Source organism: Cydia fagiglandana, chromosome 27 (genome assembly GCF_963556715.1).
Source record: "Cydia fagiglandana chromosome 27, ilCydFagi1.1, whole genome shotgun sequence".
Taxonomy (NCBI): Eukaryota; Metazoa; Arthropoda; class Insecta; order Lepidoptera; family Tortricidae; genus Cydia; species Cydia fagiglandana.
The window spans coordinates 8,723,519-8,741,679 of record NC_085958.1 but is presented as its reverse complement, the minus strand read 5'-3'; the positions used below and the strand labels follow the sequence as shown (position 1 = coordinate 8,741,679).

Here is an 18,161-nt window from a genome sequence, read left to right as displayed (position 1 = left end):
TGGAAGAATGAATAGGTTCAAATACTGAATGAAAAAAGTCATTGAATAAATTGGCTGTGCTGACTCCATCGTTTGCCGTAATATTGTCTAAATAGAGCGAATCGGGAATACCGTTGTTATCCTTCCTGGATTTTATAAATGACCAAAACGACTTAGAGTTAATTTTTATATTATTTTCAGCCCTAGAAATAAATAAATTGTAGCAAGAAATTTCTTCGTTTTTTATTTTAGAGCGTAAATTAGAAAAAGCGTTATAGTCAGCTAACCGTCCATATATTTTCCATTTTTTGTGTATCTTGTTTTTTTTCTTAATTAACATGATAAGATTACGGGAATACCAGGAAGGAAAATTACTTGGTTTTGTGAAGGTTTTGGAGGGAACTAATTCTTGAATTATATCATTTACAGTGGTGTAAAAATCATTGACCGCACTTTCAATATTATCAGTATCTAGTTGCGTCTCCCAACTGATTTCCGTTAATTTTGAATTAATTTTAATATAATCGGCTGCAAAAAATCGACGTATTACACGCGAGGCCGGTTTTAAATGACGCTCAGTCGAACCAATATCAATCGTTATACAAAGGACTGGGTGATGAGCGTCTATGGGTACAAGAGGGTCCGCGCTAGCTACCTCACACAAGTGATTAGAAAGGATTAGATCCAGATACCTACCGTTCTTGTTAGAGATGTGATTATATTGTTCAAAGTTTGTAAATTGCAAAAATGCTGATAGTTGCACTGTTAGGTTGTTAAAATTAGGATTACCTAACCTAAGGCTATGAGAGCCCTGATCAAGTTGGCTCCAAACCGCATCTCCGATGTTGAAATCACCTAGAACCAAAAATACATCATCGGGATAATCCGCATGTAAGTCAGACAAATACTCAAAAAATAGTGATTCGGAATCTATCTGTTCCTTACTTGGGGGGAAGTAACAAGTAAACAACCTTAATTTTTTACATACAGGCCCTTGAGTTATATGAATATCAAGACATGTAACATCGGCGTCCGGGAGCGCCACGACAGGGCGTGCGCCGCGTGCGTCAGCCCGCAACTCGCGGCGCACCGCTATCAACGTGCCGCCACCCCGCGTCACCCCTAGTCTCTCACAGTCTCGATCAGTCCTGTACACGTTGTACCTCGAATCAAACAATTCTGAGTCATAAATGCCAGGAACAAGCCACGTCTCAGTAATACATATAAAATCATAATTGTATTTTAATAGATTTCGTAAAAATACAGTAGTTTTAGTCCTGAGTCCACGAGCATTTTGATAGTATAAGTTAAAAGACATTTAAAAACGATTGACAAGATAATATATAGTACGTATGTAAAGTTCGCTTATTCAAAATTTGGTCCATTAATAAAATATGTATGTTCATGTTTCCTGTTAAGATTTTAAAATACAGACGCAAGATAAATGTAAACAAAAGTACTCGTAAACAACGCACCAATATGTTAAATACCAAATAAAAGTAAGTAATAGTTTTGTTTCTGCAATACAAATGTAGTTCAATCAATATGGATATAAATACTAATCCGAAAACATATCCTATAAACAAAAACAAGAACATGGGAAGGGTCACGCTCATGTTATTTTGTTTAAAGCTTCCTCAGTCGTAATGTACAGAATCGGTGAATTATCCGTCTTCCGCACCATCACCGTACAATTCCGGACCCAACAATACTTGTACTGTTTTTGAGTCTTTCTGAGTTGAGCCTGTTTAAGCAAGAACTTATTGAATCCGGACAGGTGGTCATTGACGTATATGCGAGAGTCGTTGTTGGTAAATCCCAGATCTTTAGCTTTTAAATTCTTTAGCTTCCGTAAAGAAGAGATAAAATCATCTTTTTTGTAGCGTGCTTGCAGTTTGACAATGATCGGCTTGGGTTTCCTACTATCGGTATCGTTTTTCACAGCAACGCGGGTCACAAAGTCGATGTCTGTCGCGACATTAAGAGGGTAACCACTTAACCCTGCCAGCGAGTTCAAAATTGAGTAGAGATTTTCGCCTCTGGCTTCTGGTACTCCGTTAATCTGGATGTTGGACCTCCTTACCCACTGTTCATTACTACGCATTTCTGCCACTATATTTTTTACGCTGGTTTTTAACTCATCTACTTCAGTTTTACAGTTCTCTAGTCCGTTGACTCTAGACTCAATACTCTCAATTCTACTTGACATTTCCTGCAGTCTTGAGTCAAGGCTGTTTTTCATATCCGCCACATCAGATTTAACCTGGTTCATGTCTGCTTGGATTGCTTGGATGGCCGAAAATTGTGTTTCCAGTGCGGATACTTTAAGCAGAATACTATTTAATAACTCGGCGTGTTGATCAGACTGAGAGGGAGTATTATGTAATGACTGGAACTGGAACGTGTTAGGAGGAGTGGTCAGTGACTGCCTTTGCAACTCACTCGTGCCGTGTGCGTTGTTAGTTATCTTTGAATCGTCTAATGTGCCGTCCAAAGACATAACGGAGTCATCTAGCGTGACCTCGGCCCCGGATACGGAGCCCCGGCCCGACAACAGCACGGTGTTTACACCCATAACCGGTGTGCCATCATTTCTTCGTCGTCGGTTAGTCACTGAAGTGCAGAATGAGCAAAGCCATGATTTAGCAACTTTGGCAATATATTCCTCTGCTTGCAATGGTGATACGTCTAAGCATCTCAAGCAGTAGTATTTGCCGCAGCCCGTGCATTGTAATGATGCGTTCGCCTCGACATTGGTATTGCAACCACTGCAAATCATTTTAAATTGAGCTATATGACTTATGCAATAAAGTTCAAAAGCAAGAACAGCGTTGACGTCGCTAGAGGTATCCGCTAGATTCGACCGAGTGCGATCAACGATCCGTGGCTCAGCGGTAACACGCGCGGCTGAGATGCAGCGACCCCGGGTTCAAATCTCACAAAAATACAAAAAGTATTATTGTTCACCAAACTACACCAACTTGCTCAATTAACATCGTCACTGACACTTCACAGCTAAGTTCACACACTAAACTAAACTAATCCCACTCTATTAGAGCGGGACGTCCGACACAGACCAATATGGCCGACGGCTTATACGGAACTAATCCCACGAAAGACAAGGAGGGTCCGAGAAAACAGAATAAATTGAAATTATTTATAAATCAACGTCCACAAAACTCAAATTCAACAGCCAGTCACACGTCCGCTCAGAGCAAAGGCGCGACGCAGAAAAAAAGCTATTGCCCAATTTCTACCCGATCTACCCGGTTTTAATAACTGTTGGACTGCACAGATTAGGCAGTACATAAATGAGACTCGTATCTTGTTTGGTACTAAAATTACAGTTGTATTGGGCAGATTCTTAAATAGTTTAGCAGTTTTGTCAATCGCAGTCACTTTTTAGTATCTGAGATATAAAAACAAGTGTGTTCTAAAAAGAAAACTAGTGCCTGCGCTAAATCAGAGGATTGAGTTGACGAGCCGACACCACCACCAGGCTCCGTTTCGTAAGCCGTGGTAAAAAACCGGAACAAAAGGAATTCAAGTATCATGACCTTTAGTGTCGTACTATAATCACGTGACCAGTGTTGTCAGCATAGCAATTTAAAAACCATAAAATAGCACTGGCGCGCCCTCAAATCCCACGACTCTTCTCTTTCCGCACAGACTTCTACAATAGAAACACGAGATATCCCAATAAACTTGTATTAAATTTTATTCCGAATAGTTCCCTTTTTATGAAAAATAGTTATTATTTATGTATGAAAATATTTAATGCCCTTCCGGAAAACATCAAACCCCTGCCTCTAAACCCGTTTAAAGCACAGCTGTATCGTTGGCTCAAAAAACAGGTGTTTTACTCTGTAAGTGAGTTGTTCGATATCTAATACCTAGTATTAAATAGAAATATTAGTTTTAAGTTAACAATGTACCTACCTATTAGATTAATAGCTTCAAGATAATATTTGCATGCTTAACCAGCAAAATATGTTTCTGTACGGGAATATATTTCCAATAACACCTTGTTATACCATATTTTATGCAAATAAAGAATTTTCATTTTCACGCTACCGCGTGTCTAGATAATGACGGGCAAAGTTGAAGGCACGAGACCTCAGGGGCCTCGGGGCCCTCCTCCTAATAGATGGTGTGCTCAAATTACGGTACATATCAGGTATAATATAATAAAAAGTCAAATTTAAAGTTTTCTGCCTCTCTAGCTTTCAAGCGATATAGGGACCGTGCGAGTTAGAGCATCGGCCATCTTGTGGTCTGAATCGGAAACATAAACTATACATTGACACTTCACGCCAACTTCACGCCAAAGCATGTGCTGCCCTTTGGGGTTCTTCACAAATCACGCGAGGTGTTTTCGGATATTTTTTGACCCCCCCCCCTTGGTGCTATTTGGTGAGGTTTTTGGCTACCCCCCTCCCCCCACACAACCTCACATATATTTTTTAAATTTTTTCATTCGACCTAATTTTAAGATAAATTGTATTGTATATAGAAAATCAAGTTTATTTTTCTATTTTCGTTAAACTAGACTCGCTATTTTGAAGTGCAGAGTGGAGATTTATGTTTAACAAAACCGAGAAAAAATATCTACTCATGTGGTAGGTTATTTTTCTTAGTTTCGTTCACTGTAGAAAAATACACGTGAGGTTTCCTTATACCCCCCTCCCCCCACGTGATCTATCATGATTTTTTCGTGACCCCCCCTCCCCCTATCGAACCTCGCGTGATTTGTGCACAAGCCCTTTATCGTTCATGTACGTTTCCTTGTATATTGTATTGTAGATTCTGCCAGCTTGTGGGCTACATTGGAAGCATAAACTTAACATTTACACTTCACGTCAATAAACAAGGGGGTCCCTTGTTTGTGCTGCTTTTTCAATGGTTTTATAAGGGATTTTCTCATTGCACATGGTAACTGGATTTTGTTATGATACAGCTTAAAGAATGCTTAAAGATCACGTAGCCAGGCCATAAAAAAAAACCACAGAATTGACACTGACACATGATTTGACGGTAGATAGATACTGCAGTAGTTTCCAAAATAGGCGACAATTTCGCTCAAATTACCTTTAAAAGTGCTATAAGTAATTCAAATTCAATGTGTTAAGTGAAATAATCAAGTGTGTGGTGCAAAATGGCGCGCGGCTGTTTAAAATTGTACATATTGTTAAGTTTTCCTTTCGTTTCTTTGTGTCAGCCAGATTCTGGTATTGTGTTTAATTATAACAACACGTAAGTAATTTTAAGCTATAATTATGCATTTGACTTACTTGTCCACTCAATAAGAACACTAAAATACATCATACAATTAATATAATCATGAATAAATCATCAAAATGCTCATCATTGTTTCAACCGCATTTCTGATCTTATTTATACTAATTATTCTGCAACGAATAGTAATTATAATAACAAAATGTATTACTTAATTGTAAACTGAAATCTAATCCTTTTAATAGTACTTATTTATAATAGTTATTCATAATTGCTTTGGATTAAGTATGTTTAGAAAAATCAATCAATTATCACTGCAAAGATAAGAAATTATGAATCATACTGATTTGTGGGATCTCCCGTTGTAAACTTATAGGTATGTAACATATCACTGATTATCTAATATAATATGTGTATGTCATTGACTTATTATATCCATACACGGCGGGAAGAAGTTGATATATGTATATAATTTTATGTATGTATAATATGTTTATTTTTATTTGTATGTTATACTTTTATACTGTTTTGTATTCTGTTTTTCTGTGCTAAAATTATTGAATTTGAAACACCTACTGACATGACATAAATTTATTAATTTCCGCTACCTAAAGGTTGTCTGGAAGAGATCCTCTTCTTCCTGTATTATTTGTATTGTTTTCTGTAATGAGGTGTGCAATAAAGAGTATTTGTATTGTATTGTATTGATATCTGTCAGGAAAAAATTGAAGAAATTTGAACCTTATGCAATTTACTTTTAAGTTCAAATTTCTTCGGTAGAATATCTCGAGTTATCAAGTTCTTCCTGCTGTGTACGGATACGAGACCAGAATATTTGACAGTTTTGAATTGTCTTAGGAATTTCTTATGTATTTTTAACTTAGCTTCTTCTTCCTCATGTTGTCCTGGCATTTTGCCACGGCTCATGGGAGCACCTAATCCCAAGAATTGGGGTAGGCACTAGTTTTTACGACTGCCATTTGACCTTCGAACCCAGAGAGAGGGTAAACTAGGCCTTATTAGTCCGGTTTTCTCACAATGTTTTCCTTCATTGAAAAGCGACTGGTAAATATCACATGATATTTCGTACACAAGTTCCTAAAAACTCATTGGCACAAGCTGGGGTTTGAACCCGCGACTTCCGGATTGCAAGTTGTACGCTCTTACCACTAGGCCACAAGCACATATTTTATAACTCTGCTTATTAAACTCATTAGTGTTACGAGTAACCAGTATTACCACAAATGCATTAACAAGTAGTGAGCTTTTATACTTACTGTTATTTGTCAGCAAATTATTTTATTATTATTTCAGATACAAATTTGACGTTGAATACACTGTCAATGTCAGTAAAAATGTGGAATACATCATGGAGTTTGCTGGGGTGAGTCTTTGAAAAAAAAAAAAATGAATAGCCGGGTCCACACACGCGTGCCTCGCGCGCGCCGCCTCGGGCGAGGCACGTCTATACTGGTCGTTTTGTGCGCGAGGAAATTGCCTCTCGTGTTTGCTCGCTCTGTGTGGACCCAGATAATGAAATGAAAAATCTTTATTTTTTGGCAACTGTTGCCCTATAGATACATACCTGGCCAAGAGGGCCCTCGTGAAATTGCTGCGTGAAGCAACTTGGTTACGTCTATACCATAGAGAGATATACAGGGTGTCCCAGAATTCGACGTCAAGCCGTAAACGGATGATAGACCAAGTCATAACAGTTATCATAAAAAAAAACCCAACTCATGTTTTTTAAAAATTATGGTCACTTTAAAAATTCACTAAAAAATCCTCACCCTGTAATTATTCAAGATTACACAATAATAAAAACATTAGAATAAATTATGGAATTTGTAGTAACAAGAGTTAAAGAACCATTACAGGGTGTGGATTTTTTAGTGAATTTTTAAAGTGACCATAATTTTTAAAAAACATGAGTTGGATTTTTTTTTTGTATTTTTATGATAACTGTTATGACTTGGTCTATCATCCGTTTACGGCTTGACGTCGAATTCTGGGACACCCTGTATGTAAGGAAAGAGAGGTAAGTTCATACATCAGCTTTCTTACCAAAACAGGAGTTATTTCGTAGTCAACATCGAGCGTCAACTATAGAAGTCAAAATTCTAATTTCCTTGGCTATATATTTGTATCGTGGCGAGGCACGTCACTGCTGGCCGTGCTTCGCGCGGCAATTGACTCGCGAGGCAGTTCCTTCGCGAGGCAATTTCCTCGCGAGGCGGCTCGTATGTGTCCTGGACCCTATTAACAAATGTTGTGTTGGCCCGCAGGACTCATTCGACACGCCGGCGCGAGTGACAGTCGCCAGCAACTTCGCTAACAGCACGTTCCCTCTCTTTGTCACGGCGCGACAACAGAAAGGTATGCTTGGGTCAAAATTATTTTCGTTCATAGAAGGTAGGATCCTATAGGAGTGGTAAGGCCAGCGCAAACCGGCGGAGCGCAGATCAGATCATCAAGGAGGATTTACGCCGCGCAGCACACACCGGCGAGGTAAAATCCCCCGCGATACCGCGAGGGGTTGCCGCGGCATGGTGCCACGTGTACTCTATCACAAGGGATTAGTGACTAGTGTGCACGAGTTCTCCCCCGTCGTCCCGGCGCCACTCCGGCGCACTCGGGAGGCCTCGGCGCATGCCGCGGGATGCCACTGCATGCCGGCGCCTACCGCCGTGGTATCCTTTAGCATGCTCCTCGATGCCGCGGAGTAACAATCCTCCGTGACAGTGATGCCAACTCGGATTTTGAAAAAATGCTGGACTAATGTCTAGATTATGCCAAAATTATGCCAAAGATTTTTGAAAGACCTACGCTAAAAAAATGCTAAAATATCACTCGAAATTAAACACATACTTTTTTCAAATTTACCGCCTTTCTCTACTAACAAGATCTGCTTGACCAACTTGATATAGTCCGTTGACGTCCATCCGTCCACAAAAGTCAAAATTCATATGAAAATATGAACCAAATAAGGCGATGGCGCATATTCTTGCTGCCAAGTTGGTGCAAATTTGGCTTAGACTAAATTATGCTAAAAAATATGCCAGATGCTAAATGGAAAATTTTGGTGCCAAAGCTAGTGAAAATATGCCAGATCTGGCATCATTTATGCCAAGTTGGCAACACTGCTCCGTGATGCTCCGAGGTCGGTCTCAATGCATTTAAATTTTATACCTGAGGGTAGTTGAAATAGGGAAGAAAATACATTGATAATTTTAAAGTGATCTGCGCTGCGCTCCGCCGGTTTGCGCAGGCCTTTATACGCGTGCGGGATCCGTGAGGGACAAAACGTACGCAATGCAACACTATGATTGGTCGAATTTATTTGTTGCCCACCATAATACTGGAGACTGTGACAAGGACAAACAATAATAACGCTTTCGCTGCTACTCCTACGGAAATATACATAAGACTATCCCGTTCGGTCATTTCCCCCCGCCCTCATGCCAGATCTACTAACATCTTAGATTCATATTTTCGTTGTTCAAAAAATGTGACGGAGTGGTCTTTTTGTATGAAGTGTAAGTAATTTAGTTTTTAATTTTTCTTAAGATAATTATAATCTACTTACACGATCGAAAGACGTTCAATTGCACTTAACTTTTTTTATTTATTTGATGTTATATTGCTATCTCATTCTACCGCATGGCTGCGTCCCTTGGAGTGGCCGGCGTTGGCCCATCGTGTAGAGGACCCATAAAATTAGAGTAAAAATTAAAGAGGCAAACTTAACTCTATAAATCGCAAATTCGCTCATGACTTACTTTTATATTTCGCTTCTAATTCTAATTTTGATAGATCACTACGATATAATTAAGACGTGACCAGATTAGATTGGTATTATTTTGATAATGTATATGTATACCTATATGTATATAAATATGTGCGTATGTCAACTAGAGACAACAGACGGCTCTTTATGAACGATTACAATTAAGACGAAACAGGAGCTGAGTTTTAAATATTTTAGGTAAATATACCCGTCTCGCTAACGGAACCGGCACCTAAATTTCCTAAAACTAGTGCGAGAAGGACAAGGCGAAAACTTCTTCGTAAAAATCTCAAAAATCGAGGTTTCGTACTCGACTGTTTCCTCCTCCAAAACTTAACCAATTTGGAAATCTAAATGATTATGAAATTATCTGTGTCGGACCGTTTTGTTTTTTTGGCTAATTGATATCAGTTTTGTATACTACGCCTCTCATTGCGGCATAGTCAATGAGGCCATTTTGGCCATTTTTGAACGGCTCTAGCGTCTTAAAAAACAAAAATATCAAAAAAAGCAAAACGGTCCGACACAGATATTGACAATATTAATCTGTGTTGAAAAAATCATTGCTCTAGCTTCAAAACCCACGGAGGAAACAGTCGAGTACGTTTGTATGGATAAATTACCACTCCTGTTGGCTCTTAAGATCTAAGCTATTACGTTGGTAACATCCTTCATTCCTACACACTATAACAGTATCACTACACCAGTCATGTGGGTGTAGTGATACTGTTATAGTGTGTAGATTTCAAATAGAGCCCGACGGCTAATTCTATTGTCTATTGTTAAGTAAAACCGCACGTGCTACTTACCTGCAAAAAAGGGTCCTCATTATTCTATTTGGCACCTGAGCGCGGGCTAGTCCAACGCTCAAAAAACCAGTGTAGGTGCGCTCTCCGATAACGCGCCTTTGTTACGCATCTCGATGACACATTTTAGACTGGTTCTGTAGCGTTCGACTCGCCGGCACTCAGTAACCGAAGTACGTATTTTTTATGCAGGTGGTTGTGGCAAGTGGCACGAGCAGTTTTACTTAACAATAGACAATAGGATTAGCCGTCGAGCTCTATTTGGAAGCTACACACTATACCTGTGATGACGAAACAAATGAAATTGAAATGATTTTGATTGATAGATTGACTGTATCGCGTATTCCTCAGGGGTGTCGTCCTGGCAGCTGCCCATGGTGGTGGAGGTGCCTGGCAGCTTCCAACAGTTCACCAACATATCGCGGACTCTCTGTCCACACAACAACATGTTCGCTGAGGACGAGGAGACGTGCGGTAAGGCAACATGTTTTGATAGTAACGCTTATGACCCAGATAGGAAATAAATTTAAAAGTGGAAAAATTACTGTCTTGGTTGAGACTTGAACTCACGGCCTCTGGATCGATACTCCAGCGCTCTGCCATCTGAGCCACCAAGACCTCATCCCTAGGCAGCAAATCTTTCCACCATATTAAGTTACTTAAGTATATGTTTTTATTACATATCTATTTGCGAGTTCCTGTGATTGGCTCTATACATATATCTATTTAAGATTCCATTGTCATTTAGTTAGCTGTTGGATCTCCTTATTCTAACCTTAGGGGTCATCCATTAATTACGTCACACCAATTTCTAGGTTTTTTGACCCCTCCCCCCCCTCTTGTCACTCTTGGCAAACCCCTCCCCCCCTAGTGTGACGTCACATTTTTTCTACGAAATCGCCAAATCGAATTAAGTAAGTACCTAAGTATTATTAATATTTTATCAAAATATTTTTGACGATATAAATATTAGTAATTTTATAACCCAAAAATGCATAGGAAAGAAGATTAAACGATTAAAAACTATTTTCGTTTTAAAAACTTGTTATTTAAATGTACAGCGAACTAAATAATTTAAATAAATTTTCGGTTACTGATGAAGTTAAAGTGACGTCACAAAGTTTGTGTCTCCCCCCTCCCCCATGTCACAATATGTCACATTTTCTTGACCCCCTCCCTCCCCCTAAACGTGTGACGTAATTAATGGATGACCCCTTAATAGTAGCATCGTTAGCAGACGCCTCTGCTTGTTAAAAATTGAAATCAGATAGGAAATGTCAAAAAAGCATTACTACTACTTAGAGCCACTTGCACCATCCCACTAACCCGGGGTTAACCGGTTAAACCGTTAACCCAGTGTCAAATTGTACTGGTAACCGTGGTAACACCAGGTTTAACCGGTTAACCCCGGGTTAGTGGGGTGGAAGTGGCCCTTACTAGTTTGGCACGATGACCCAAAATGATTGGCCTCCAACACAAAAGCACGCCAATTTACTCAGTTTTCACTGACGCCGAGCTCCCGGAGATCGGGGCTATAACCGCGAAAATCGAAGTTCGCAATTTGCGGGCATTTTTCTCTGTCAGTCTTATTACGCCTTCATTGGAGTAAAAGAGAAAGATACCCGCAATTTGCGGATTTTTGTTTTCGCGGTAGCCCCTCTGCCTCCACTCGATCCGCCCACCGATACTTAGGACGACCTATAGGTAGCCTCGTAAGGCCCAAGGTCCTACCTATAGTACTTATTCAGTTCGATTAAATTTAAATCATATTCAATTGTAACAGAGTCGCATTTCTTTTGTTTCGTTCAATTTTCAAACAAAATTAACTCTATTCCCTGCACTAAAGGTTCAAACTTCAGTGGCAAATTCTGGTTTTTTCCTTTGTATGGCTGGGTCTTAGGAAGATAGGGCGGTGTCCAGTCGGTCGACCTATGCTCTCATTACAGCACGATCTTCACCCATTCTTTCGAGTTGGCCCAACCAACGTTTTAATGTACAGTCGATGTCAAAAATATGTCTACACTTTTGCACCTTAACCCTTTGTAATAAGGCGAAAAATGTAAACATATTTCTGACGTCGACTGCACAGATGTAGTGCATAATTTCCATCGTATTTGCTCGGAAACGTTCGTATTTGGGCATTTCTATTTAAAGTTGTACCAAAAATTTTACCAGAGTTACTTTGGCATTTATAAAACTAGTAGGGATATTGATGTTAGTACTTAGGCTGTTAATATTGTGTATACACAAGTATATAGCCTCATAAGAATACCTATATATAAATACATATACAGGGTGCTTCCAGTAACAGGAGCAATAGATTAAACTAAAGGCTGACCAAACTCAACATACTAATAAAACTCAACTCCTCAAACTGACCAACATTTGTTCAGCAACTTTTAAAAATTATGAATCCTTTAGACTTCCTTTTTGCGTCTTAGTATAAACTTTAAAGTGTAATAAAAATCAAAACATGAGTTATTTTTAAAAGTTGCTGAACAAATGTTGGTCAGTTTGAGGCGTACAGCCTACAGTTTAATTTATTGCTCCTGTTACATAAAACACACTGTACAGGGTGTCCCAGAATTCGACGTCAAGCCGTAAACGGATGATAGACCAAGTCGTAACAGTTATCATAAAAATACAAAAAAAAAATCCAACTAATGTTTTTAAAAAATTATGGTCACTTTAAAAATTCAATAAAAAATCCACACCCTGTAATGATTCTTTAACTCTTGTTACTACAAATTCCATAATTTATTCTAATTTTTTTATTATTGTGTAATCTTGAATAATTACAGGGTGTGGATTTATTAGTGAATTTTTAAAGTGACCATAATTTTGAAAGAACATGAGTTGGATTTTTTTTTGTATTTTTATGATAACTGTTATGACTTGGTCTATCATCCGTTAACGGCTTGACATCGAATTCTGGGACACCCTGTATAAGTAAAGAACGAGTGGTAACTCAACTTCATACATCAGATTTCTTACCAAAACGCGCGTTATTTCATAGTCGACATCTAGCGCCAAGTAGCGGAATTTATCAGTACTGCTAGTTGACAATAGATGTCGCGACGAACGAAAACTAATGCTCAACAATTTTCAGCTAATATTATAACCGAATTAACTCTATTTTCAACTCCTGTTTATAATATTAGTTGTAAATTGTTTTAGCAGTACATTTTTCGTCAGTAGCGACACTTGTGACATCTGGCCCCTGTTTCACCAACGTGACAGGTGCGACGAATTGTAAAATCACTGTTGCTGACGTCACAGGTATCCATGGGCTACGGTTACCGCTTACCATCGGGCGGGCCGTATTCCTGTTTGCCACCATCATTGTATTATTTAAAAAAACTTTATTATATCGGAAAAAAACAGATATTTCTCTTGCTAAGTTTATGACAATTATCACAAGAAACACTACAATTGTCACGAAATTTCGACATATAACTCTTTACCTGTCAAGAATTACCTACAATTCTTCTAAATCTTTGACAATTGTCAGAAACTTCGCAGGAGAAATATCTGTTTTTTTCCGATATAATAAAGTTTTTTTGAATAATACAATGATGGTGGCAAACAGGAATACGGCCCGCCCGATGGTAAGTGGTAATCGTAGCCCATGGATGAATGTGACGTCAGCAACAGTGATATTACAATTCGTCGCACCTGTCACCGATGTGAAATTGGGGCCTGGTGTCAAGTAGCGGTACTGATAGTTCCACTACTTGACGCTAGATGTCGACCACGAAATAACTTGCGTTTTGGTGAGAAAACTGAAAAGAATTACCACTCTTTCTTTAGGTACAGTCGCCATCAGATATATCGGAGCGGCCAAGGTGCTCACAAATATCTGAGCACGCCTCTATTGTCAAGGCGTTAGAGTGTGTGTTCAGATATTGTGAACACCTTGGCCGCTCCGATATATCTGATGGCGACTGTACTTATGTTTCTCTATGATACGAATATAAATATATATTTTTCTTTATTGCGGTCTTTTAATCCGTGATTACATATATTTGCATGATTTCCAAAATAAAATCCGACCAGACATGGTAGAGAATGCCGCGTGGCATCTACCTTCTGTAATTTAATGACTAATATGACGAAAGGTGTTATAGAATATTATTGAAACAATTTCTTTAACAAACACAATTGCCTTAAAAGAAGTCATACATTTCTGGGTGGGTATGATGGTTCCGCTTTGCATTAAATTTTTAATCCAAGGCTTATTATTATTAGAACTTGACATGCCACAATGATAGACGTAAAATCGCGACCATCATAAGCCCGCTGTTCGGGTTTTATACACATATGTGACGTTCCCAAGCAAAGGTACCACATTGTCGCTTGCCATAAGGATGCTCTGACAGGTCATTCGTATGAAGGTACAAGCAAATCTCGTCATGGTAAACGACAATGTGGTATAGTTTGTAGCTTTCTAATAGACCCCGACGGCTAATCCTATTGTCTATTGTTAAGTAAAACCGCACGTGCTACTTACCTGCAAAAAAAGGGTCTTAATTATTCTATTTGGCACCTGAGCGCGGGCTAGTCCAACGCTCAAAAAACCAGTGTAGGTGCGCTCTCCGATAACGCGCCTTTGTTACGCATCTCGATAACACATTTTAGACTGGTTCTGTAGCGTTCGACTCGCCGGCACTCTGTAACCGTAGTACTGAGTGCCGGCGAGTTGAACGGACCACACACGTCCTAACAAAATATTTATCACTTTAGTTAATTTTGAATCTTATTGCAATTTCCATAGGAGTTGTAATTCATTACCTGGGTCAAGTGAACGATTTTTTATGCAGGTGGTTGTGGCACGTGGCACGAGCGGTTTTACTTAACAATAGACAGGACTAGCCGTCGGGGTCTATTAGAAAGCTACAAACTATAACTTTTGCTTGAGAACGTCACATATAAAATGGGTCTGTCTTTCTGTTCACGCTGACATAGTAAATGGGGGACGGATCCGTGTCTACTGCGGGCCCCTCATACGTAAATAATTTTATTGTTAACACGTTTTTATTATATCACCGATTGTTTACACTTATATGTTTACAAGAAGCTTATATACACAGTTGTCACAGTGAAAGTAAATAAAACAAAATTTTTGAGGCGCGGAAAGTTGCCAATAGTTATTTGTTTTACAAGGGGGCAAAGTTGTTGTTTAATCGCTCGTGCTAATATTGATACCCGAGCAAGGGAAAGATTACAAAATTGAGCGTTGCGAGGGTTTCAAAGCACGAGGGTTAAACAAAATTTGCCCCCGAGTGAAACACAAAATTAATTTTTTACCACACCAAACTGAAGCAAATATTAAATGTAATAAATCAAACAAAATCAAACCAAATCAAATCCAAATGAATTATTAAATATTGATCATATAAAATCATCATTTAAAAGTTAATTCTACCAGCAAACATAAGAAAACAACTCAAAATTTGCATTTGATTACTTTGCCTCACATGTGAATAAAATATAAAATGCAACTTTGCTATCAGTTTATGAAGTGCAAAGTAAGCCTTTCCGAGCTTGTGTGGTGAAAAATCGATTATTGGGCCTCTATTTTGGTTTTCCATGAAAACTATGTGAGTATATAAGATTCTTATGTATAGCTAAAGTAACCGAATGGATATAGGTGTATTTATACAAAATATACTCAAGGATTTGGTCGTTGTATAGAGGAAATAAACCGTATACCTACTGTAAATAAACCATTTGTAAATAGTAATAAAACCAAGAAATAATGTATTTATTTATTATATTTATTATTGCATACACCTATACTTAGTTCATAATTTCTTCAATGAGAAAAATATATGATATTTTAATATGTCTACCTATATTCAATCGATTATGCGGAGACTATCCCCCACTGCTAATATAAACAATTTTATATAATATTTTATATTTATATCTAATATTCTTCATGAAATAAATAAGTTACTCACTAAATCGTCAGTTCTGCCACAAAATTAGTAACGCAAAAACTGGCACGAATTGTAGACTAATACATGCTAATACGAAGTTTTCACTGACTTGTCTGTGCCAAGCTAATGCATACATATCGCATAGTAGCGCCAAACTTGACGTATATCTTGGCATATGAACCGAATATATGAACATGGATGACTAAGTAAAAGCAGCATATATATGTATTTAGCTATTATGACTTATACACAGATGATGTTCTATACATACGTGCCAGTTTTAGTAATGATCTGTAGTGGTGTTTTTTACAAAGCTTTTTGTTTGTTCCATTTAAATTTAGAGTTTAATAGTAGTTATAATTGTACCGTTCCTGTTAGCTTGAAATTAAAATAAATAAGTCTTACCTGCCTCGTCTTTTTCAGACGTCTCGAACCAGAACACTCCGCTCGTCCACCTAACGTCCTCCTCGCCGGACCCGATAGAAGTTACTATTGTAGTAGAAACGGTCAAAGATTTCTACATAAAGTTAAATACTACTACTAATATAACGGTGACGCCGAGCCAGCCGAAATATTACTTCTTTCCTTTTAAGCAGGAAAAGGTAAGGTTTATGTAAAATGTCACTATTGTAAGAGAAACGGTCAAAGTTTTCTACATACAGTTAAATACTACTACTAATATAACGGTGACGCCGAGCCAGCCGAAATATTACTTCTTTCCTTTTAAGCAGGAAAAGGTAAGGTTTATGTAAAATGTCACTATTGTAAGAGAAACTGTCATTGTTTTCTACATACAGTTAAATACGAACTAATATAACGGTGGCGCCGAGCCAGCCGAAATATTACTTCTTTCCTTTTAAGCAGGAAAAGGTAAGGTTTATGTAAAATGTCACTATTGTAAGAGAAACGGTCATTGTTTTCTACATACAGTTAAATACGAACTAATATAACGGTGGCGCCGAGCCAGCCGAAATATTACTTCTTTCCTTTTAAGCAGGAAAAGGTAAGGTTTATGTAAAATGTCACTATTGTAAGAGAAACGGTCATTGTTTTCTACATACAATTAAATACTACTACTAATATAACGGTGATGCCGAGCCAGCCGAAATATTACTTCTTTCCTTTTAAGCAGGAAAAGGTAAGGTTTATGTAAAATGTCACTATTGTAAGAGAAACGGTCAAAGATTTCTATACATAAAACGGTGACGCCTAGTCCTCCGAAATACTACTAATTTAAACCAGGAGGTTTTTAAAAGGTGTGTAGATATTAAACTAAGAATCGAAGAATCCAGAGGAAAAAGAAGGCTTTTTTCTCAAATGTTTTAATTTGTATCCTACTAAAGTCATAGTATAGCACATCGGCTCATTTATTATACCACGGCGGTGGCAAACAAGCATACGGCCTATCCTTATGGTGACTGGTGTCCGTAGACTATGGACACCACAATGACCAACATATGCTGACAAATATGATTTTGTTTTTTATGTTTCTCCAATTTTATTTGTGGCATTAGTCGGAAAGTGAGAATTATGTTCTGTACGTATATCTATTCTTGACGACCGGTCTGGCCTAGTGGGTAGTGACCCTGCCTGCGAAGCCAATGGTCCTGGGTTCGAATCCCAGTAAGGGCATTTATTTGTATGATGATACAGATATTTGTTCCTGAGTCATGGGTGTTTTCTATGTATTTAAGTATTTGTATATTATATATATCGTTGTCTGAGTACCCACAACACAAGCCTTCTTGAGCTTACTGTGGGACTTAGTCAATCTGTGTAAGAATGTCCTATAATATTTATTTATTATATTATTATTAATTATTTTTTTATTCTGTGAATAACCATTTAAATGTAACTTCCAGGAAATGGATTTGAAGAAACAAAGTGAGAAAAGACAATCCATGTGTAGCGGAGAAGAGAAGAGCGTGTTTCTGGAGAACATCTTCGAAAGTCAAGATTCATACTCGTGGTTTAGACAACCGAAGAGCGTGATCGTCATGATAGAGTCGGACGATGACGTCTGTGCTGTCATATCTATTCAGAATTTTTCCGTAATTATATTTTATAAAACCAGACCAAATTTAATACACCTTAGGGTCTGTACCCTGTAGCTTTAGCTGTACCTTTATTTTACTGTATTCGTTCAATATTTTGATGTATTTAAATGTATTCGTCTTGTATTTGAGCAGTATTTACAAAGGCAAATAAATACTGTTCGAATACAAGACGAATACAGTTGAATACATCAACATATTTAACGAATACAATAAAATAAAGGTTATATACGGTTAAGTGTTGGAAATACTAGCCTAATATGGGTGGTAAGTATTAAATTCAGGTCAATACTGTACAAATACAGGACTAATGCAGGTAAATATTTGACAAATACTGATCATAAACATTGAAAATATT

At 38.0% G+C, this 18,161-nt stretch overlaps 1 protein-coding gene across 1 annotated transcript in view; it reads left to right on the top strand.

Moving 5' to 3' along the window:
• The first annotated feature begins 5,022 nt into the window (after nucleotides 1-5,022).
• The window catches only part of LOC134677915 (SID1 transmembrane family member 1-like), a 40,194-nt gene continuing 27,055 nt past the window's right edge, over nucleotides 5,023-18,161 (top strand). Inside the window, exons 1-6 of the mRNA XM_063536361.1 lie at nucleotides 5,023-5,232; nucleotides 6,529-6,598; nucleotides 7,500-7,590; nucleotides 10,159-10,281; nucleotides 16,173-16,351; nucleotides 17,612-17,800. Of these exons, the coding sequence (XP_063392431.1) occupies nucleotides 5,135-5,232; nucleotides 6,529-6,598; nucleotides 7,500-7,590; nucleotides 10,159-10,281; nucleotides 16,173-16,351; nucleotides 17,612-17,800 (750 nt within the window). The 5' untranslated portion in view covers nucleotides 5,023-5,134. The remainder of the gene's footprint in view (nucleotides 5,233-6,528; nucleotides 6,599-7,499; nucleotides 7,591-10,158; nucleotides 10,282-16,172; nucleotides 16,352-17,611; nucleotides 17,801-18,161) is intronic.